This window comes from Euprymna scolopes, chromosome 31 (genome assembly GCF_053919585.1).
Source record: "Euprymna scolopes isolate OS-2025 chromosome 31, ASM5391958v1, whole genome shotgun sequence".
Classification (NCBI taxonomy): Eukaryota; Metazoa; Mollusca; class Cephalopoda; order Sepiida; family Sepiolidae; genus Euprymna; species Euprymna scolopes.
In genome coordinates, this window is record NC_136512.1 from 2,772,756 (window position 1) to 2,797,886 (window position 25,131).

General features: G+C 30.5%; 1 protein-coding gene across 8 annotated transcripts in view; it reads right to left on the bottom strand.

The window, feature by feature from the left end:
• The window catches only part of LOC145255594 (heterogeneous nuclear ribonucleoprotein L-like), an 81,077-nt gene that overhangs the window by 15,363 nt on the left and 40,583 nt on the right, over positions 1-25,131 (bottom strand). For 3 of the 8 annotated variants that reach the window (XM_080114078.1, XM_080114077.1, XM_080114073.1), the window contains exons 4-11: positions 20,997-21,109; positions 18,706-18,781; positions 18,487-18,574; positions 17,476-17,570; positions 15,265-15,328; positions 7,380-7,475; positions 4,425-4,439; positions 1,067-1,299 (exon numbers count right to left, since the gene is read on the bottom strand). In XM_080114078.1, coding sequence (XP_079970204.1) covers positions 1,067-1,299; positions 4,425-4,439; positions 7,380-7,475; positions 15,265-15,328; positions 17,476-17,570; positions 18,487-18,574; positions 18,706-18,781; positions 20,997-21,109 — 780 coding nt within the window. The remainder of the gene's footprint in view (positions 1-1,066; positions 1,300-4,424; positions 4,440-7,379; positions 7,476-15,264; positions 15,329-17,475; positions 17,571-18,486; positions 18,575-18,705; positions 18,782-20,996; positions 21,110-25,131) is intronic. The other 5 variants (XM_080114075.1, XM_080114079.1, XM_080114076.1 and 2 more) reach the window with 5 other exon arrangements.

Genomic DNA, 25,131 nt, shown 5'->3' on the forward strand with positions numbered 1-25,131 from the left:
CTGTATACTGAAAGCCAACCTTCACAGGGCAATACGTTAGCTTTAACTCACACTATCATGCATTGTAAAGAAAGGTGAAGTCGAATACAACATTGAACGAGGACAATATGTAACATTGCATATCAAGAACAGATGGCCAATGTAAGAACAACCTCCCACTGAAATAACTATCCAGAGAGTATGACATCAGCTTCAGAAAATCTACATCAAATACCAAAGGACACCACCCAAAAACTCACCACAGTCGGCACACCATACTTGAAAAGCCTAGCCAATTTTTTAAATCTGCAATTGGTATATTAGGGTAGAATTCAGGAGCAACTCACCGCTTTGAAAATACCTTGTGTGAGTAAAACTCTAGACAAAAAAAAAAACTGCGTTTATGAGATTTCATGTAAATGTGGAAAACTCGATAAAAGGGGGAGCAAGCGGCTCTCTCAAAGTAAGTTTAGAAGAACAAAAAGCTGTAGTATGCAGAAAAAAATGAAGGCATGTGGAAGGACATTAAAATACTCAATATAGAAGATGGAGAATTAGAAAACTCAAAGCAGCAGCACACATGGTGGATAGCAACAACATCCTAAGCCATTCAAGTATCGAATTTAAACCACACTTCTAATCTATTAATTACAAATTTATATGGGGAAAATAAAAAATAAGATGCCCAACCCAAGGGAGATAATCCCCCCCCCCAACCTTTTTCCTAGACTCACCTCTCTTTCAATGTGTAAAACACCACGTAAGATGTCTATCCATGGTTTCATAAATTTTTTTCACTAATAGTGACAATTAACAAGATTCAATTAAACTTGAACCATAAGAAAGTCTTATAAAAGTACCCTAGTGACACCTGAAAACTGAGGCTTTTATAATTTATGAACACACTCTCAAACCCAATGTCTGCAATACAGAACTAACCCCTTTTACTTTGAAGAAAAAAAACCTGACAAAGATCGAAGGTTTCAACTGAAACGTGCCAATAACACTCAGGATTAGAATAATTAGTTTTTAAGTATTTTTTCCTTCTGGTGTAACATTCATCCAGGAAGTAAATTTAAATGCTTACTAGAATTCCAGTGCTGACAGGTCCTGGTCCATAACGGTCCTGTTGCATTCCGTAGCCTCGTCCACCACCTCCTCCACCTCCGCCGCCACCACCACAATAATTGTCATAGCCATCACTCTCGTACATAGGACCAGGTCCATATCCACCACCATGGCTGCCAGGAGGCGGACCCATGCCAGGGCCACCGCCTCCTCCACCGCCACCACCCCCACGTCGTACATCTGGGTGGGATCCTGGAAACGGGAAAGAAAATTGAAATAAAATGATAATCGTACATGCTGTTGAAATTGACGCTAACAAATATACAAGCATAAAAAATTCTACAAACTAATCGTAGAAGCAACTTGTTTAGATTTTTTTAAGCATGTTGAAAAATGTCAAGTCAGTCCCAGAAACAGATGAAACAGAGTAACACAGTAAGATTGCACACATGAAAAGACACAAAAATCTGAAGTTTGGTTTTTTGTTATTGGAATGGGGGAAAAATGCAAACAGCATTAACCCTATGCAGGTTTAACCGGCTTCCTCCAAAAGAAGAAATTCCATGGAAGTATAAGATTCATAAGCAATGCCTAGTCACATGAATATCCCAATTAGGGGAGATAACGGCATTAGGTTTTTGCAACTTTAGCAGGAAGGTGTCGTTTTTCTTATTACTAAATGATAAATCATTTTCATTAAAAATCAAGTTAGCATTATGCATCTAAAATTGAGAAAAGCATGCTTGCAAAGTGTTAATGTGATATAAAAGAAGCCAAAACAAAATTGTCACTGAATTTGACCTGATGCCGTGTTTATCTAACAAAACGGGATTCCTTATGAAAAAACATTTTTAATACCTAAACTGTTTTTGCATTTTAAAATAAATTTTTTAAAAATTTATTTTTCTGGTTTTAAATCAAAGTGCTTCAACCATTTCCCGGACCGACTCTGGATATTGTCATTAAAGTACTGAAATCCTATTCATAAGTACATATGTACACGCCTACAAATGAGTCAAAAGTCATTTTTTTTTTTTTTTTTTTTTTTTACTTAAATAGCTGAGCAGATTTTTTTTTTAATATACAAAAAACAAAAAAACATTTTCTAGTAAAATTTATCAAAGTAGTTAGTATTTAAATGAAAGAATTAGTCACTTTCTGGTAAGAAACTTCTAATTTTATTGATAACACGTTTCAATTGTTTTATTTTTAAAGCATGTTACAAATAAATTTAAAAAATTGGAGTATTTAATAAAAAATCCAACAAATAAAACAAAAATTTAAAAACCCAACATTTTGCAGCTTTCATGTTCTCTTAAGTATCGAATAAGCAAGTTAAATATTGCACCAGTCGATAAAAGAAAGCACCAAATACCAGAGGGAGAGAAAAAATAAATGGAAAACTGAGAAAAAGAGAAAGGGAAAGAAAATAAGGAGGAAAAAAAAAAAAGGAAAAAAATGAGGAAAAAAAAAAGGAAAAAGGAAATGAGGAAAAAAAAGGAAATGAGGAAAAAAAAAGGAAATGAGGAAAAAAAAAGGAAATGAGGAAAAAAAAAGGAAATGAGGAAAAAAAAAGGAAATGAGGAAAAAAAAAGGAAATGAGGAAAAAAAAAGGAAATGAGGAAAAAAAAGGAAATGAGGAAAAAAAAAGGAAATGAGGAAAAAAAAAGGAAATGAGGAAAAAAAAGGAAATGAGGAAAAAAAAGGAAATGAGGAAAAAAAAGGAAATGAGGAAAAAAAAGGAAATGAGGAAAAAAAAGGAAATGAGGAAAAAAAAGGAAATGAGGAAAAAAAAGGAAATGAGGAAAAAAAAAGGAAATGAGGAAAAAAAGGAAATGAGGAAAAAAAAAGGAAATGAAAAAAAAAGGAAATGAAAAAAAAAGGAAATGAGGAAAAAAAAAGGAAAAAGAAAATAAGGAGGAAAAACAGGAAAAAGAAAATAAGAGAAAAAAGGAAAAAGAAAAACAGAAAATAAAAAAATAAAGGAAAAAAAGGACAAAGGAAAGAAAATAAAATGCAAGGAAAGAAACCATAATCTCAAATGCATGCAGAGCAAAGCAAAAAGGGGCAATAATATAAAAACATACAAAAACAAAAATTAGTTAAAACACAAGTCCCTTTTGCGGGCATTGTAATAAGTCTACCATGAGAAAATATATTTGTTCATAGATGTTGATAAATATGAATTTTACCATCTCTAAATGAGCCACACATTCAATAAATTGTTATGCAAACATGTCTGACTATAGAAATGCATGTTATGATCGTTTATTGCTAACTCAGCAGGATGAAAAAGTCATGAAAATGTTTGGCAAATTCAAGAAAACCATTTTAGAAGCAGAGGACTTTTTAAAACAAAAGTTCATTTCTTATTTGAATTCTTATCCTGGTGGGACTTACACTATACTCATGCATGTAGCCAAACCGGTTGGCATAAACGTAATAACCAAAATACAAATAGTTTGAATTATGCAAAGTATCAATTCTGGATATTGAATAACTATTTTAAACAAAACTGGCCTAGGATCCACTGCAGTCAAATTTATTGCGTAAATATGTTTTTGTTCTACGAGCAGGAGTTTATGTCATGTTCAATATAAAAGATAGAGAAATAAATGAGAGAAGAGGAAAGAAAAGAACGATAACTCCAAAAGAGTTATTTCCCTTAGCCAATTTTTTAATTTTTTTTTTTTTTTTTTCATACAGTCGAAAATTCTACAGAAAGCTGTCGAATCCGATTAAATTATCAAAACAACATGGCAGTATTCAAGTGGTTAACGACACGGACGGACAACTTGAGTTTTCCAAGTTCGAATCCAATTCGTTCCACAAGAAAAATTAACTTTTACTTGTTGGCAACGCCCCCCTCCCTCCCAAATACCCGAGGTGCTTTCTAGAAAGAATTCTGACAACAAAAATATCTGGGAAACCAGTGCCCATGATAGAATCTTCGAATCATACGATATGATGGTGATCAAGATAAATTGTTGCAAGTATATTTGATGCAAATAACACTGTACAACAGCAAGTGAAAGTTGGCTAGTCAGAATCAAAGTTTGATTTGTTAGCTTGAATGCTATTTTTAGATCCAAATATAAAATCAAGCATTTTTTTAAATATAAATACAACGAATAAAAAGTTAAGGAACTCCAGAGTGCAATTTTGTATCATGTCAGCAACGAGGCGCAATCCACAAAACTATTGTCAATAACTTCACAAGAGGTGAAAACTGGGTAACACAAGTACATTTTTTACAACATTTGTAGGAATTGCTAACAAGCATTTGCACAGAAAGGGAAGAGTAAAATGTAAAGAAATTAAGAAAATAGGAACGCTAATCCAACAAAATGGTTAAAAAAAAAAAAAAAAATGGTTACCTAAGAGTCCAACTTCTTTAGAATATGAAAAAAATAAAAACAAAAAATAAAAATAGTAATTTAAAAGATATCTGGAAAGCAAAAATATTTAATAACTGAATTTTCTTTTACAATTAAAAAGTAAAAATAAAAAAAAGGACGTTTTTGGGTGCTTATTTAGAATTTAACTTTATTTTTTGTTAAAAGTACTAAGAAATCTATGTACTCATAAGGGATCGAAAATGTCATATTCCAAAACCCACATAAATTGATGAAGTAGGTTTAAAAAAAAAATAAATAAAAATAAAAAAGAAAATCAAATTTTATGAAAAAGTGAGACTGTTTTAGAATGTGTTAAAATTCAAGAGTGACAATTCCATCTGACTACCGAGATTTTGTTTCTATTTAAAAGAAACAAATCATTTTAATAGCTAAAAATTGTAAAATTTTATTTTAAACTTGGAAATCTAAGTCAGCAAGCTATGTAGAACATTTGTAAAAATATTGAAGTTTAATTTACAGCAAAAATCTAGAAATGATTAAATGTGAATATTTTTCGAGGAACACCAATAAAAATGTATTAAATGTTTTTTTATACCTGCATGCATTGGAAAATGTAAACTGTATAAATTAATGATCAGAGGCAAAAACGTTCATGATGTATCAGACAAAAAAAAAACAAACTATGTATGAAGATACTAAATACTATGTTATTGTTTAGAATAGAAACAATTCTGAATAGCCATTAAACATGGGTGACTATTATAAGTAAACTTCAAATTGTTTATTCAGATAAAAAAATTTTGCTCACAGCTTATGTGTGTGTAGATTAAAATTTTCAAATATTCCAAATTAAATGTACACATGAAATTTATCAAACATCTGATTGTTCTACAAATTTTATTTCTTCGTATGACAAATTGCTTTGAAATAGTTGTAAACTATGACGGTATAATATTTATTAAGAAAATGAAGCATATATATATATATATATATATATATATCTCAAAAACGAGAGTTCAATAGAAATGTTTTAATTTGAATAAAATGCGCATCACATGTGATAAATTTCAAACAAGTAAAATATTTGTTTATTTTCCTAATATTCCGTTGTGATTTGGTTTCAAGCGCACTTGATGCGTATTTTATATATATTACTCAACTACTCCATTCAATAGTGAGCAACCAATGTTTGCAAGTTTTTGGTGTTCAAATCTAAGAATTTTCTATTTAGTTGTGTTTATAGAAAATCCAAGATAATGCTCTAACTTTGTCCAACTGATACCATACCAAAATAGTCTATCAAGATTTGACTCTTTTTTTTTTTTTTAAAAATCAAGACATGATTCATAGAACGTAACATTCTAGGTCACAGTAACACTGATAATGATATACATGTACAAGAATTTAATATTTATAATAGCAGGCTTTAACGCACAATATCAGCCTATTGTGTTGTTGAACATATATCTTTCATAATTAATGTTGAATGTATCTCGTTTCAATGTACATGCATTTATAGTCTTTCTAGATTTGTATCAGAGTGCTGATATTGAGAAAAGATGGGGATATCAAATTAAAAAATATCTCGTATTAAAGTGAAAAATTGGATTTATGAAGCACTTGAGTGTTGAACATTTTGGAACATGATTAAAAGTAAAGAGTTCAATCCTGGGTTAAAGGTTCAAGTTGGAAATTAGGTTACAGATTAGGACAAAAGAAACGTGAAAGAGACCAGAGAGGATAACAACGAATGAAAAACCATGGAAAGTGTAAATAAAACAAGACTTTAAAATATCTTTTTACAATCATGATTTATAAAAATATAATTTTCTTGCATATAATGCAGAATTTAAAAAAAAAAAAAAAAAAAAAAAAAAAAAAGTATGATTCCAAAAACTGAAAACCTTACTGGAAACAACAAAAACGCAGTTGTCATTGAAATCTTATTTTTAAAAAGGTGCTCAAATGGCAATCTGAAAGGTGACTTGTTCAAAACTACAAGTACAAACATAAAAGTTAACACTGTATTTGTATTAAGTTTCATATTTTCTTTGTATTTGATAGTTTTTTTAAACAGAGATTGTTAACTACTCACAGGTTGTTATGGCTTATCTATTTCTCTAACATACACCAACATGGCGACAAAGCCAGAAAAAACAGTATTCATACAAGTCTCTGTGTGTGTGTGTGTGGGGGGGGGGGTCTATAAACATCCTAAAACCAGTTCTGTTAATTATCCTTGATGAAGTAACTAAAGGCAGCTACATTAGCCAGTTCTTACCTAAATTAAATTAGAAAAGATCAAAACCAAGATTTGTAGACAGGAATTGTCCATATTATTCAATGTGTGTATGTGCGCACATTATATAAAGCATATTATTCAATGTGCGCACATTATATAAAGCAACCAAAATAGAAAAGTATGAACAGAGTTGATGAAAGCAGTTTGCATACAGACTTGACATAAAATTATTTGAAACACTAGAAAATAATACTAAGGAAGGAAAAAACAATTGTTGCAAAATCGTAAGGATTATCATAAATTAACTTCAAGAAATATTTTTACATTTGAGCTTTATGGAAAAGAGAAAAAATATATTACGTCAAATTATGGCAGTATTTAAATTTTTATAATGTTTTTCAAAGCTATTTCGAATTTTAAGTTACAAGATAAGGCATTCAAGATGAAATAAAAACATATGTTATCCTAAATTCAATCAGACGTACCTCAACTGACCAATTAATGTAGATTTAAGAAGAAAAAAAAAGAAAAAAAAGACGATTGCAATGGAGATCAACCCATAAACTTTTTCTATCAATAATACAAAGAGTTATCTCTTAATAACAAACAAGAGGAAGTCAACGACATAAGAGATTTAGTGGAGTTATTTAAAGAATTAAGTTAAAGATAAAAAAAATTAAAGAAAAAAAAAAAAAAAAACGTAAAATCGGATCTGTAGAACAATACTTCACCTGGTGATTGAGGACACTCACCATAGGGAGTGGGCCCTGGTGTATAGCGTGGATCTTGCAGCAAAGGCTGATTTTTAGCAACCACAGGACTCTTACCTGAAACAAAGTGACACAGGTGAGATAAGTCTGAGAGCAAGCAAGAAATCTAGACAGTCGAAAACTAATAGTGTGCTACTTAAATATAAGGGGAGGTAACTGTGCATGGTCTGACTGGCCAACTGTTGCTGCTGCTTTGAACTAAATATGTAACTTTGGAGTAAAACATTTTTTTTTTTAATTTTATATAAAAAGCTGGCTAAGAACTTTGAAAAGGAGTTCCTTCTTTACACGTTTAAAATAGAAGCACCACCAGAAAAATGTCCCAAAAATTAAAATATGGTCTAGAATTTAGACCCAAATAAAAAAGAAAGCAATTGATGAAATCAAGCTTGTCATGAGACAACTAGACTTGGTTGAAAGTCATTTTTAAATTAAATCTTTGAATATATTAAAAACAAAAACTTTATGTTCTTTTAGCTAAAAAATTGCTAGATATTTCGAAGAAAGGATCCAATTTAACAAGGCTTTTGAAGAAAAAGTGCTTCTTTAATAAAATTTATGCAATAAAAATTTCTTTAAAATTTATTTTTATATCTTTTAAACATTAATTTTTGCTCGAACACTCAGTCCTGTGGTTATATCAAAAAATAGCCAAGTTGCAAGATCCGGCAAAAAAGGTGACAGTTCTCATTTAAGGGTTTAACTACAGACGGATGGGTACTGTAGTAAGTGTACAAATATAACACTGTATTTTATCGACAAAAAATCCCTACTCTTGGCTAGTACATCCTCTGTATAGAAACCATGAGTAGGAGAGCCTAAACGTACTGATCATTATTTCAAATATATGTATATATATTACACAAAAAAAAAAACAAAAAAAAAAAAAAACGGTAAAATAAAAGGCATCCCCACTCAAAACATTTCCCCATCACAGTGCAGCAAATACATAAAAAGAACTTACCGATTTACTGCCGACCAAATCAACAGGTTTTACACACACACACACACACACACACAATATCAAAGTTTTGGTAGATCCCTTGACAATGAAGGAATTTAGCATGGTAAACAAAAGTGGACGAAAATGTAACATGCATCAAGAAAAAATGTGAAACTCTTTGAATGTGAAAGAAATATTTCCATTAGTTTAATTTTATTTTGTTTGAAGATCCAATAATTTTTAGGAAAATTCCAATTTGTTAAATAAAATTTTTGTAAATGAAGTTTTGGATATTTTGCCGAGTGGTGCAATTCATTTACAGTAAGGCAACTTGATAGAAAATAGAAATAAATTTAAAAGTAGAATCTGACTCGCGTTGATTTTTACAAGAAACGTTTGGAAATTTATGAAAAGCAAGGATAAAAACCTTTATATTTGACGTTCACAAATTAAAATGATCAACACATTGATATTCAAATTAAATCCAATCACATGAGAGATAAAGAGTTTTTGGTAATCTTACAGTCTAGTTAACAGACAAGAAATTGGTAAGATTACAAGTACTAACTTTTACCTAAGGCATAAAAATTACATTTTCTACCCACCTGTACACTTTTAAAATGAAGAAACTGATTGTAAAATTTATTATGTCTGAATTTGTCATTAATTTGAGTTATCGAGGGAGAACAACAACGGGGCTGGGGTTGCCTCCTATTGTTTTGTTGCAGACATTTTTGGTCCAGTTTGATTTTTAATAAAATTTTCTATAGATCACATCAGTTTCCATATTTTAAAAGCATACGGTTGTGTAGAAAATTAAATTTTAACGCATTTCACGGAAGTAATAATTGTATTTTTTAAAATTTGATTTCTTTGTTGTTAGCTGCAAACGTTTGGAATTTAGACATAAGCGAGAAAGAAATAATTCTCTAGTTGTTTCGACCAAAGTGATGACGACAGAGCAGACATAACTCCCGTAAAAAAAAAAAAAGAAAAAAAAAAAAAAAAGAAAAAAAAAAAAAAGAGAAAAAAAAAAAAAACAGTATTTAGCAGCAGTAGCAGTCAGACAGGCAGGCAGCTCTCAAATTTATAAAGTTCGATAAAATGAATTTTCCAGTTTTTATAAAAAGGGGAGTGGAAGGAATAAATAAAAAAGTCACTCTTGAAATATTAATAGAGGTTAAAAAAAAAAAAATTTTTTTTTTTTAAAAAAAGGACAGGTACGGGGAAGGAGAGTCATATAATCCGAATGAGGAAGAAAGCCACTCAGAAGATATTTGAGACTCATAGTTGGTTTGGTCATCAAGTCATACAAGCTAGCAATCCAGACGGGACGAAAGAGCACACAAGGAAAATTAAATTCAAATTAAAAGACATCCTGGAAAATAAGGAGAAAAATAAAAAAAAAAAAACAATCTACCAGTTTCATGTTTCTGGTGAGATAACAGCACTGGAAGGAGGCCAGTTGATTTGGTCAGAGCAGTAGGTTGTTGGTCAACGAGGCAGTAGTTGAGCCTGAATCAAGATCACTCAATCAACCCGGTGCTGGCGAATGGTCATCCTCCAACTCCTCCTCCTGCAGCAGTAGTAGTAGTAGGGCCGGGCCTGCGCTGGCCTACACCCTGTATAATGCACACAGAATCACAGGTCAGTAAACCAACCAGACTTGGTTAGAGGAAGGCAAACTAGCGTAGGAGAGTCAGACTGATGGGTTTACTTGTGTGGTGGACCTGGCTTCTTGTGATGTTTTGTTCTGTGCGGTGGTGATAAAAGGTATCTGCTTGGTGGTGGTGGTAATTATGGTGATTGTTGTAATTGTTGTTGTTTGCATTGTTGTACTTGTCTGTCTGACTGCGACTGAGAAAACCGTGCTTCCCCTGTGTTTTTTTTTTGAGAGGGGTGGGTGGGGGGAGAGAGTCTGTCTGCACAGGTCTGCTGCCATTGCACAAACCGACTAAAAAAGTCGATCGAGTTGTGCTCAAGGTGGACGCGGTTATCCATCTGCTTTTGTGGTCATTTTTTTTTTTTTTTTATAAATATGTACATATAATGGCTGCTTCTGATTTGTTATGTAGGCATCTAAATACAAGAACATAATGGCTTCAAGATGTGTATATATATATATATATATATATATATATTTTCTTTTTAAATAGAAATGTTCACTTGAGTTATATTGTGTGTAACTGACTTGTTCTGCGACTTGTTTGGCGAGAGGAGGGGTTAAATTAAAAGAATGTAGCCAGGCAATATTAGTGTGATGAATGGCAACAGGTTTAAGATTGTTGTCTTAAGGTGAATAGATTGTAAAAAAGCTACAAGTTTTAATGTTTGGGACTAAGAGAGGATCACAAATAAATGTTTAATAGACAAAAATATAAAAACTAACATACATCGCCTTCACATACAAGTGGTTTCACAAAGAATTTCATTAAAAATTCAAAAAGATTATATTTGCTTAAAATTAAACTTTTTTTTTTTTTTTTTAAATCAAGGAAATGTTTTTAAATAAGACAAACTTTAAAAAGGTAAAATTGAAACAACCAAATGATTGGGTACGAAAGTTACTGGTTATTATCCAGAATTCAACCTAATTAAAAAAAAATAAAAATACAGAAAAGTCTTTATTATGTACGTACTTATCATGGAACAAAAATTTAATTCCAAAAATCATGTACATTGATCAAAGTTTTTTTTTTTTTTTTTTTTTTTTTTAAATATAGAAAATCACATTTGTATGATTTTTTTTTTTATTGATTAATAGCATCTCATAACGATTATAAAGCCAATTTAAAAATATATGTAGTTTGAATTGAGTCACCTCCTTTTGGATTAATACAGACTGTCTAACTTCATAAAATATATTTTTCTTAAAAAAAAAAAAAAAAAAAAAAAAAAATCAATTTAGGTGATTTTTAGAATATGACTTTTCTTCGACAAATATGTACAAAGATACTGCATTTTTTTCTTTTAATTAAATTGAATTCTGGATTTGCAACAATTTTTTTTTTTTAAATTTTACATCAAAATGGACACAATTATAAGATTCTTGATACAAGAGAAAAATAGTATTTATAAAAGCAAACATTACGACAGAATTATACAATTGTCAAGGGATTAATTTAGTTTAAATACAAAGAAAACTTAGCAAATAACCTTTCATATATAAAAATAAAAAATTCTACACGTAATGACAATCTTTTTTGATGCATAAAAAAAAAAAAAAAAAAAAAAAAAGACGTGAAAAATGCATCGTCATAACTTACCATCCAGAAATGATTTTTTGATGTACAAAGGGGGGAGATATGAATTGTTATCCAATAAACTTTCATATAATCGATACGATACAATTCAAATCCAAACAAAAAGAATGTTTTTTGGGGTTTGTATAACTGTACACATAGATTCGAAAAAGTTGTCAAAAAACAAATATATAAATATATAACAAATAAATGTTATCAAAGGCAAGATAAGTTACTTTTCTACCTAACTGGATATATTTTTCGTATTTTTATTCAATATAACATGCTTATTCAGCTCGAAAAGCATACAGTGTTTTCCGATGTATTGGAAAATTTAAAATGGCGCCCGACACTCTCTTTAACATGGTAAGTTCAGGAAAAGATGTTATAAATAATAAATTAAACAAAATACTGTTAGAAATTCGCTCATTATATGTTACCGTGACATAAGCTGACATATATTCGGTGTTTTTTTAATAGTATTTTGTCTAGTTTATTATTTATAACACCTTTTCCCAAACTTACCATGTTGAAGCGAGTGTTGGGCGCCATTTTGAATTTTCCAATACATCGGTAAACACTGCATGTTTTTCGAGCTGAATAAACATGTTACATTGAATAAAAACACAAAAAAATGTATCCAGTTTGGTAGAAAAGTAACTTATCTTACTTTTGATAATATTTGTTATATATTTGTTTTTTGACCACTTTTTCGAATCTATGTGTAAAGTAATACAAACCCGTTTTTGTTTTTCAGAAAACAAAATACAATTTAAACCGTTTTATAGTTTTTTTTTAAATTCTAAACGACACAGGAATACATTAATAAAACATGTCTATCTCCCCAATCCAACACTGTCCAGAAATCTTTAAACAAAAGATTAAAATTGCTGAATTAAGAATAAGCCAAAATGCATCCTTAAAAAAAAAAAAAAAAATGTCCATACAATGACTAAAACATGTGAAATTTAAACAAATTTCAACTCGACACTAATTTCTAAAATAAGTCTTCACTCCTGACTATTTTTATAGGGAGGGGGGGAGGGGCAATTAGGGAAAAGATGTTAATTTACAATTTTTACAATTATTTTTTTTAATCTGAAAATGTTTTAAAGGAGACATTAATTGAAATCTACAAAGTGTTGATGTAGGTAAACATTTTCAGAGGGAGAAGAGATGAAGGCAGCAAGATAAAAAAAAATGTGATAGAGTAAAAAAAGAAACAAGATGGAGCTAAATAGTGAAAAAATACAGAAGGACAAAGCTTTAGCGATTTGGCCATTTCTTAGTGGCAAAATAAAAAACAAGGAATAACTTCATATTTGTATTTTTGGTACTTGTACAGCTCCATCCAGACATTAGCGAAAAAGGTTATATTGTACATATCTGTTATGGAACGAAGTTCTCCGAGAGGAAAAAAAAAAAAAAAAAAAAAAAAAAAAAAAATTTTTTTTTTTCGCTTAATTTCATCAAGTAGTTTTTTTTTTGTTTTTTTTTTCACAGCGAAAAAACAATTTGCTATGATACGGAGCAAAAGGTTCGATTTTTAGGAAGAAAAGCTAATAATAAAGATGGGGAGGGAGTGTCAGCACTTTACATAGTTATCTCCCCATGGTGTGTGCAAAAAATTTCCATAATGACTTCACAACGCGCTTTCATAAAAACGTTTTTCCACTGTAAAAAAATAAAACAAACAAAACTATTTGATCAAATTAAATGAATTTTTTTTTACGAAGATCTTCAGTCCAAAACACATACAATATAACCTTTCTTCGATATTTTCATTTTTTAATGTCTTTATTTAACTGTACAAGTACCATATTTTTTTCAGACATTACAATTGTTTCGACATAAATCAGACAATTTTAAATTTTATATCATTTAAACATTTTCATATTTACATCTCATCAGATATGATTGAAAAATACAAAACTCGTACGTATCTTGACATATTTTTTTCGTTAAAAGCTACATCAGGTGGTGACCCACCCCCATGTTTTAACATGTCCACCATCTGTGTTCAAATTGGCTTAAATTCTTATTGATATATGTGCATTATCATTGGTTAATTGATTTTAAATATATTTGACTTTTGGAATAATCTCTTAATATATATATATATATATATATATATATATATATATTTTTTTTTTTAACAGGAGGTGGTGAACTTTAAATTGACAACTATTTCCTTTAATTGTAGATTTGACAACTGTTGAATATAAATGCCAAAAAATTAATCTTTGGAATCAACCATATTTTCACAATAAAATTTTTTCTGTGATTTATTGTAATCACAAAGTTCACTGCCTCTCTCTCAGGATCATCAACAATTTTTATTTTTTTTATTTTTAAAACTATTGAAATAATTTTAACACATTTTGGACGATCTTGTTGTGTCTTTAAACGTCCTCGATAAATTTTGTTAAAATAAAGCCATTTTGAGGATAAACGCTTTCCAAGGAGTAAAAAAAAAAAAAAAAAAAAATGCTATAAGGCTCTAAACAATTCTGCCCACAAAAAGCTGAAAATGCACACTTATGTAATGTATATTTTTGCATAAGCCAAACTACACATTGTAGGATTTAAGTAAATGCTATAAATAGGTAAAAGAAAATGTATAAAAAACTGAGGTTATGAGAAAATCATGTTATTAGATGATTGACTTCATTAAATATAGAATAAACTATCAGTCATTCAAACCCGTGATCGAACACGGAACTTTTAGCTATTTAATGTTCAAGCGCTAGAACTATTTATTATGGCCTACATGAAAACAGTCGCAACTTGGAAATCAGATTAACAGCACGTGTACTTGTTTGCAATGCAAGGATCAAATATTAAGATAAAGCAAAATTAAAAATGATCACCTCGGCACAATTATATAAATACTGCTCACAAACTAACTTGACAGACAACTAATTGCAAAAGCAAAGAGGAAGAAAAAAATGTAAATTACTGCTAAGGACACTTGCAACATTTTAACAAAACGATTGTAAATGCAAGTTGTGAGAGTTGGTAGCTGTGACAAAAAGTCAAGAGTTAGCAGTTATTGGCATTGTGTGTATACATCACTAGTTTGTAAGTGCTTATTTCCCTTTTGTTTCAACAATTGTCATAGGTCGCTCGGCTAGGTGTCAGCAGCAAACTTGAACTGGTTGAAACTTCCACTGTCGTGTACAACTTTCACCATGTACATATTTAAGACCACGTGGAACATTACATTAAGACATGGTAAATAGATTTAATAAATCAAATTATTCTATCAAAAGAAATAGGTCAATATATAAAACACAATTGGCTATCTAAAAGTTTGCATAGATATAAAGTAATGTATACATTTTTTATTTTTATTCATGATATAAAACAAAGATGGGAAGAGGATTAGTGAAAAATGATTATGTTGAAAAAATTCTTAACCTAATTAAGTATTTTTCAATAGAAACAGAAGGGAGATATTTATGTATGAAATGAAAAACTGGCTAATCAAAATCAAATATTGATTCAGACAAATTGCTAACAAACTAAAAATTCTACAAGTTTACATAAATTTCTATTGACTGGGCAATTATCAACTGTGCATTGCAATACTTGTCTTAAGTTATGACTAGTTAGCTGCTGTTGGTATTGTGTTCAAAGAATAGTAAAAACGATTACTTACCTAGAGATGGGTTGCTGTAGTCCCAGCTTTCGTTGTCATTTCTGACAACATTGAGTTTGGTTGGCTGCAAAAAGGAACAGAGCATCTTAACGTGAACAAAGGTGTGGATAAATTCAACAGAAATGTTGGATACCAGAACCAAACAATTTTACTCATGGCAAGAGTTTTCAATATTTGAATTGTTAAAATCTTCACTTAAAAAGGAGGCAGGGTTCAGGGGCTCAAAATAACATGAAATATTCTGGCAAGTAATATCGAAAAACAAAACAAAAAAAACTAAGATGAAACAGACATAACATGGTAAATAAATTTATTTTATGAAAATATGTAAAACAACTGGTTATCAAAGGTTGCATAGCTATATATAAAAAAATAATAATGTATAAATAAAAAAATAATGCAGTGTATTTTTTTTTTGATAACTTCAGCTTAAAAAAATAATTTTCTTTCCCAATACTTTACTAAATGTTTGTTCAAAGTCATCCCGGGATAGACAAAGATAAAAATAATTTTTATTTTAATTAAAACTTCAGTTTTAACTAAAATAGTTAAAATAAAAACAAGTGTGCAGTGGGAGAGCAAGATGAATATTTTTTATGAAAGCAAATCTCATCGAATTAATTTGGAATTATTTTGAGAGGAGTAAATTTATTTTTATTTAATTGCGGACTATTATCCTCATTTTTTAGTTGTTTTCACGTTTCGACCAATTATTCTCTAGACAAGATAGATACTACATACAAAGCAACTAATCCTCTGACACAAAATCAGTCAGAGAATTAGTTGGCCAAACCCGTGGTGAGATGACAACCATTGAAGGCCGTAATTGCTGTGGATGTAGTTGGAGGACTTGACATTCATATCCTGTCGCGGTTAACATGACGAAGGCCAGAGGAATAATTGGTCGAAACGTTGTGAAACCAACTAGAAGATGAGGGTAATAGTGCAAATAATTCAAATAAATTATACAAATTTATCTTCATAAATTTTAAATCTTAACCTTCACTGCAAAATTAACATTTCCAGTTTTCAGAGAGAACTGATACAAACAAGGAAAAGATAACACCCACAATAATAAAATCAATGCTGATAGAGAACAAATGGACATAAATTTGGCAAACTTCCAAATGGTATTCAACCAGACTTCACATTTTCAAACGGAATCGATTTCTTTCATGTAGAAGAAACTCATCTCCAACGCCAGATTAGAAAAGTTTTATTCCATTGCCTTTCGGAAAGACCTCTTCATGATTTTAAATGTTCATGGAGGAAATAGTTATAAGAATGAAGAGAAGGAATCTTAGAATTTGGTAATGACATGCAAATCATGTTGGTTGCGTATAGAAAAGAGTAAGCATGTGGAGTCCCCCTTCCATGAAATCATATTTGCTTTTTTAAGTTAACTGTCCGGAGGAGAGACAAGAAAATCAGTTCAGCCATGGCAGAAGGCAAAGCAAAGGCAGACGGCATCTTTTACTCCCGACTGACAATAATATTCTGTTATAAGCAGTCTTGTATAAAATCTGACTTCGAGCTTTCCAAATATTTTTTAAAATTCTTCCAAATATTTAGTATAAATTAAAAAAAAAAAAAAAATCCAAAACCTGATTATTTTTAACAATTATTTTTTTTTCATGACTCCTTTATTTATATTCCACAACACTGGTTATAAGTAATTGTTTTCCTTAAAGTATATGTTAAAAAAAAAAAAAAAAAAAAAAAAAAAGGGTTAGTAGAAAGAGGGGGTATCACCAAAACAAGGGAGACAATAAATTGACAATATTTTTTTAACTTTAACACGTTATTTAATTAACAATTAGAAAAAAAAAAAAAAAAAAAAAAAAAAAAAAAAAAAAAGGGTTAGTAGAAAGAGGGGGTATCACCAAAACAAGGGAGACAATAAATTGACAATATTTTTTTAACTTTAACACGTTATTTAATTAACAATTAGAAAAAAAAAAAAAAAAAAAAAAAAAAAAAAAAAAAAAAAAAAGGGTTAGTAGAAAGAGGGGGTATCACCAAAACAAGGGAGACAATAAATTGACAATATTTTTTTAACTTTAACACGTTATTTAATTAACAATTAGAAAAAAAAAAAAAAAAAAAAAATGCTGCAGCAGCAACTGAAACCTGATTGATCCTAGCATTATATATAGTCAACCACACAGCATAATATGATTCACCTCAATAATATTCAATAAAAAGCCTTACCTTGGCATACTCGATTTTCAATGTACAGCAGCCAGAATAAATGTCTGCTCCATTCAGAGCTTGCTTGGCACGTTTAGCCTGCTCCACGCTTTCAAATGTTTACAGAATTAAGGTAATTAAATATATATATATTGTAAATTTATCAAACGACTGTAGAAATATTGTCATTCTTGGCTAAGATCAAAGTGTAGTATCATATATAGTAACAATTTTTATTCTGAATAAAGTCAGAATCTTTAACAAAATTTAGATTAAAAATCATGATAATTTTCGGACGAGACAATTAAAAATAAAAGTTCTGATATTTTTTCTTCCTTTTTTTTTTTTTTTTTTACATAATTTTATTGGCCTCAACGATGACTGAGCACCCCTACGGAGATGTGAAGATGCACTTGGTGTAAACATTATTTCATACTTATGCATGACCAGAAAAAGTTTATAATTTACAGTTCAATTTCTTTAAATATTTAATGCTTGCGTAGATAGGTGATCTTTTAAACGCATTTCAGGTGAAAACATTATGTACTTAAGTGTTATGGCAAACTTAACATAAATTCAAAAAAATTTATAACAAATGTTTAGTATATGATGTGCAAAAAAAAAAAAAAAAAAAAAAAAAAGTAGCCCCAATCACTTCTGAGATTCTACATTTAAAATGGAGTTATAATTACCCCTCCCCTGCCGGATCTTGTGAACCTTAACATAACATACGATAAAACTCTAAATTATTAAATATTTTTATTTGTTATTTTATACTGAATCATTTCTGTAATTTATACTAATTTTGATTAAGTACGTAATAATGTACTCACCTAAAATGAGTTTAAAAGACTAATTTATACAACCAGCAAATATTTTATTAGTTTGCAAGACAGTAAAAAAAATTGCTGTTAAATCACAAAAGGAAATTGTATATCTCATTTTGATAAACATTCATTAGAAAATAAAATTGGATGAATGTTAAAGATTTTTAACTTTATAGAAAAGAAAAAAAAATTTCATGAAAAGGATATTCCACCATTGCTTGGACACCATTTTTCTTGAAAATGACAATCCTTTGGACCTGGCCATAAGGTGAGCAGATTGTTTGCATAACTTCCTGGAAAAAAAAAACAAAAAAACAAACGGTGAATTAAGGGAGTAATATAAAAAAAATATTTAATTAAAATCTTATAAGTTAAAAAAAAAATTGAGTTCGTTTTAAATAAATTTTTGTTAAAAACAACTTACCACAGTAATCGGATATTGTGGGTTCAAAATAGTAAAAAGCAGTATGTGGTTTGCAGTTCGCATATCCTCGGGGCCGCTAGAGAAAAGGAGAGAGAGAGAGAGGTAGAAAAAAAAATATTAAGAAATACAAAAACTTGAATTACTTATAAGAAAAAAAAAAAACCTATCTAAATACTATTCAAACAAAATATCTTTCAGAAATTCAATAAAAAAAAAAAGTATGAACATATCCAGAATGGAGGGAAAAGTCATGTAACCCATCCATATACTTGTGAAGAATTCCTATTCTTGGGTGACATCATTCATAGATTTATTTGAAAGTTTCAGAGCTTCACATTATATCCTTTACTATGAAAGGGGTTTTATTTGTTTTTTTTCCCAGTTTTGGGTTCAAGACAGGTAAAACAAAAAAGTCTAATTTTTAATTATAATCAACTGAACAAGTCATTCCTCTTATTTCTATCAGCCACCTTTTATTATGTTGATAAATTTGAGTATTTCAAGAGTGGCTTATCGCAAAATAAGTTGTATGCAAGAATATACAGAATATATAACGATGAAACCAAACATTTTTCATTTTATTAAAAGAATGCTACAAAAAAATGTTAAAAATTTATGAATTTTCAAAGATCAACAACTGAACATGTCTCAGACATATAAGAAACTAGAAGTGACTTTATTGACCCTAACTTTGTGATTACAACTCTTTGGCCTTTAGGCTGTGATATCCGTTCCAATGCTGAACTTAGTAGTCTGTTGTGTCTTCAGTTAGTGACGGTGAAGTCCTTAAAGACGGAGGCCATTTTTATTTTTGTTCCAATCAAAAATTCCCTAAAATTTTATTTTTATTTAAAAAAAAAAAAAAAAAAAAAAAAAAAAAAAAAAAAAAAAAAAAAAAGTGAAAAGATGTGACACAAAACCAAAGTAGACAGAGGGGAGTGCCGTTTAGTTTAATCCCTACGCTAGATTACAGACAACACAATACCTCTTTCACTGTGGACCTAAATTATTAAAAATATCCAGATATGATGCGCAAGTATTTACAAGGCGTTTTGGATTTTTTTTTTTAAATAAATAAAATAAAACATGAAAAGTTAATTTAGTTGTAATATAAAAAAAGTTCATGGTATGTACAAATTTGCAATGAAAGAGATGGGCAAATCACTAAGCCACAACCCCCCCCCCAAAAAATCATAAAATTTGAATTATGTTTGCGTTAGTAAAGGCCTTCCCAACCTAATATCTGAAATGCTCTTTTTCAGCTATCACAGAAAACAAGTCACAGTGGGCAATAAGGGTTAAAAGAAATGGGATGTGCCTTTATTATGAAAATAGCTTTTAACAAGGGTTTACGTGCTAATATTTTGTCTAAATGAATCCATTGTAATATTGTAAATTTTTTCAGATTTGAAAAAGATTGCGTAAACTTGAATGCAGATTGTATCACATGGTACATGTTTTATTTCAAATTTAAAATATAGAAAAATGTTAGATTTTGAAACAGTTCTAATGTACGGAAGTTTAAAGTTTAATTTTGATGTGAAAATGAAACAAAATGTTACAAAAAAAATAAAAAATAAATGACAGATGAACAGAAATACAATTGAAATATTTAGAACATCAGTTCCATGAACTAAAGATTAACAAAATATTCAGGTGTACAATCGTTTCTAAGATGACTTATCTATACCTACAAATCTCTTCCTCAACAGATTCCATAACATCCAACAAAACATGAACATAATTAAAAAAATTGTTATAGAAAAACATGATACAAATATTAAAATAAAAATCTAGGAAGTAAATTAATTTAGAAAAACAGTTGTGGCAAATTGATGAAAAAAAAAAAATTCTTGAACATTAGCAAATAACATTAAAATTGCATGCATATGTATATTTTTACTATTTTACATATTGTAACGATTTTGATGGCTTTTAATAATTTAGAAATCAGATCCGTATCAAATATGACATGGGACAGCAATTGAGCTTCGGTTAGATACTAAATCAAGAAAAAGTGTTTGAAAAAAAAAAAAAAAAAATTGTTACAGCTACATAATGGTATATTGCTTTTTTTTTTTTTAATATAAATGGACTATTCCAATGCTTTTATTCTTTCTTTAATTACCTTTGTTAATAAACAAAGAAGCAAGTGTGATAAATATTGTTAAGAGACAAAGGGGTGAATGAAGACCTGGCCAGAAATAGGCTTGTTTGGAAGTTAATTTCTAAAAACCATCAAATACCTGCATACACTGATGCTGAGAAAGGGTGAGAGTAACAGAGCTTACCCTGGTCTTTGAATTTTCTGACTGGTAGAAAAATTGAAGAAAGCAGGATGACCACTAACATACAGCTGGTTAGTCTGAGCATAATTCACACATTCAGTTGCTCCATTAAAATCCTGACGAGATAAAATAAAAACAATTTTCAGGAATGCAAGTAATAGAATGTAAAAAAATTTGGAATCATTTTTTTTTTTGGTATTTTGGCAGACCCGAACGAGCTTTACCAACCTTCTGTAAAATTATTGTTGATAACTTTCATATTGGCAGATTTTTTTTTTTTTTTTTTTAATGACTAATGTGGAGATCACTTTCCAATTATGTTCTATTAAATTTTTCTTTATACCACAAAAACAACTTAAGGAGAGTTTTGCTGATTGACGAAAAAGTGGGGTATCAATTTAATAGAATTGATAATTGAAAAGTGATCCCTCACATTAAAAGTCATGAAATAAACAGTAAAAAGAAAATTTTCCTGCTAATGTAAAAGTTAAGTTTTATCGCAAAAAAAAAAAAAAAAAAAAAAAAAAAAAGACACTGCCGACTGCATGGAGGAAAGAAAATAATTTTTGATGAAACAAATCATCTAATTTTCCTACCCACGTCATGAATTGTCCAAAGTCTTATCTTCCATAGCAAAATGAACATCTTCAGTTTTCAGAGAGAACTGTCATAAGAGGGAAAAGGGCAGCAAGACACATGTAGGGGAAGAAATATAAAGTGAAAGGATCGAAAGAAATGAAGACAGCTTAAAAAAGCTGGAGTGATTTCAGAGAAATCAATTTTTTTTTATAAACGCAAAGTACTGTCAATTTGTATTATTACATCTAAAAAATCCTTGGCCTTTTGGTCAAGATCAAAGTGTAGTATCTATTCTTCAGATGCTGCACTTCTATTTCTTGTTCTCTTTCGGTGGAGGAGAAATCCTTCACGACTGAAACAATTTTTATTTTTGTACCTTTTCTCCACGTTAAAAAACGACCCTGGTGTCTAACTCTGTCCCGTGGGGAGGCACAGTAAATAGGTACATCTAAACAAAACAAAATTGCAATAACGATCGTATACTATGGAATCTGTACATAATATCAAACTGAATTGTTTATTAATCGGCAGAAGTAAATTGTTCTTGTCTCATCAGCTGCAAATGTGAGAACTGCGAAATAACATGAGGTGCATTGCATAAAATGTTAATCAGTTCTAAATGACAATTTTCTGGAGGTTAAAGGTTCAATCCTTAGTGTGGGCAATACTATAAATGTTATGAATTACTTAAGACTTCTACTTGGTCACTAACAAAACGAGAACAATCTACCTTGTGGACGTTAGAAAAGTTTCAAGTTTGAAATTTTATACAGTGAAAAAGAAACCCAAAGAAAGATTACATTGGCCAAAACAAACTTGCGATAGAAACAATTTTTATGATTATGCTGCAACTTACTCGATAATAAAGATGGAAATATGGTTTTAATTAATCGCAAAACTAACCCTAAGTTTGGGATTAGCCTAAATTCTACATCTTAGATTATAAGATGTGTCGAGTTGGTTGAGGAGTTTTACGGCATGTCAACTGTTACTGGGTCATTTTTAGCTTAAAACATACATCTGTTTTGCAAATCATGATAGATTAATGCGGTTAATAAATTTTACATGTCAATTTTGTTGTTGGGTAATTTATGCCTCCTTAGCCATACATGTTTTGTACATTAATTTGGTTTGTAGGCATATAAACCTTGTAAATAAAGTTTGAGTGCTTCTTCAGAAGCAAAGTTAGTTGCAGTAAGATGAGTTCTTGCTGTGAATGCCTTAATAGGATGAACCAGCGATTCAAGTCCAACTCAGCACCTTCCATGGAAATCATAATAAAGTAGAGAAAAACTAGCAATATTTATAGATCAATAAATTTTACGGCATGTCAATTTTGTTTTGGGTAATTTTATGCTTCCTTAAACACAGTTTGTCTATGATTGGTTTGAATATTTGGCTTGTAGATGTACATTTTAAAAATAAAAAGTCTGTAAACAATACTTTCTATTTAACCAATGGATGAGATAATGACCAGTACTACTACTACTCTTGATCAGAATGGACCTGAGAGTAATAGAAACTTAGGAGTAAATTCCACACTTTTCAAAACTCCCAGAGTTTTGTCTAATATCTAAGGCAGTTCATAAAGAAAGGTTGAGTAGTTGCTAAGGTTGAGAAAAATGGCTGACAAAAAAAAAAAAAAAAAAAAAACGTAGAAAGGATTGGGTAAGGTGTATTTGGGGGTGGTGGATGAATATAGGCGAGCACCTTGCCCAAGAGCGGACAAGTCAGTTTATTGTCACGTTCATGACAAATTCTATTTCAGCCATAAACCCTTTGCATTTGTATAAATCATCCCTTGATCGGCTTCATATAGTTGAAGGCATTAATTTCACTCACTTTTAAAAAAAATTTTTTTTTTAGAATCAGTCGTTTACAGAATGGACCATACGAAGGTTGCTAGAATCTATAAGTGGTGCTATGAAAGCGCCTGGATTTGAATTTGGTACACCCAGGTCATCAGTCCAGTGTTATCCACTTCATCGTCAAGACTAGAATGGTGAAGGTGTGTTACTGTTTGCAAGGACATCCAAGACAGCTTTATATCAAGCAGGGGGGGGAAAAAAAAAAAAAAAAAAAAATTCTATCTAATCCATAGATGGGGTCCTTGCAGGTCAGTGAATTTGGAAGTAACGATAAACCAAAAGCTAACTCCATACTTCTCCAGGGTCAGGTCATACACAAGACCGCAAAGATTAAAAAAAAAAAAAAAAAAAAAAAAAAATGGTTTTGAAAATCTATATTTTTACATCAAAACAGAAATTATGTTAATATGTGCAATACTGAATTTACTATTCTGAAGGGAACAAAGAGAAAAGTTGAGAGAGAGAGAGAGAGAGAGAGAGAGAGAGAGAAGGGTTGACGGATAAGTTTCGTCCGATGTTCATGATGCTTCAAACAAAAAACAGTTTCGACATTCTGATATTGGAGATTTAGAAATTTCATTAGGCACAATTTTACCTTTTCTCATTTGTAATAAAAATGTGTCGATCTATGATTAGCTACCAACCTTTGTTTCGAGTAATTCCAGTAATATCCTCACCAATGGTCATTTTATACAATTGTTCCTTTCCGACCATCTTTGTGCTATTTAAGGTGAAGATTCATCCGGCTTCAAAGGATGAACTTTCTGGGAAATATCAAATTCATAAATGCTCTCCAGTCGCATGAGTATCTCGTTCAGGGGAGAGAATTTTAGTTTTGTACGGACATGCTTCTCCTAGAACCTGGTACTTTCAAACATTCACCCATTTGGTACTGACCAAACTCCAGATCACTTAACTGGTGATTTTAACAAGAACCAGTGGTTAAGTGTGATTATCACATTTGGTTTAAACATATTGATAATACATGCATAAAATATTGGCTTGAGCTAGTTAACAACGTTACATCTATGTGGTGTGCACAACAAAGGTGACGTACAAATGAATTTTGAATTTATTAGGTGCTTGTTTGAACGATCATTCTCTATGGCCGCAAGAGACATGGCCAATGATTGCCACTGATCTCATAAGGTTGGTAGTGTTTGACTTATATCAACTCCACAAAATTCTACAGGTCCACTAGCATCATTTTATCTCCAATGCACAAATCTTGGCATGATGCAGAATAATCTCCCTCGACCAAGTGCGTGTAAAGAGGAGACTTGTTGGTTCAGCCACACTGCATCCCGTAACAGATTCATTCATGAAACAATAATTCCAAGATTGACAATGACGATACTTGTGCACTTATTTGAACTGCACTATTTTTAAATAGTATTCAAGTTAAATTAGTTTTACGATATCTTATTAAATTGTTAGGTGAAAGTACATAATAGTCATAAAACACTCTCCTCTCAGCAGGTTAAGAATGGCTTTGCACAAGTACCACAATAAGCCTCGGAGGTCAGCCGAAGATATTATAGACTACCAATGTCAACTTCAAACCTATTACAAGTCAAGAGGTCTACGGTGTTTGACAGCTGGTCCCGGGAATGGCTGCCCATAAAGATCGGAGCTGCTACGAACTGTCGTGCATGATCAGTATTCATCCAGGACACCGCTCCATCCTGGGT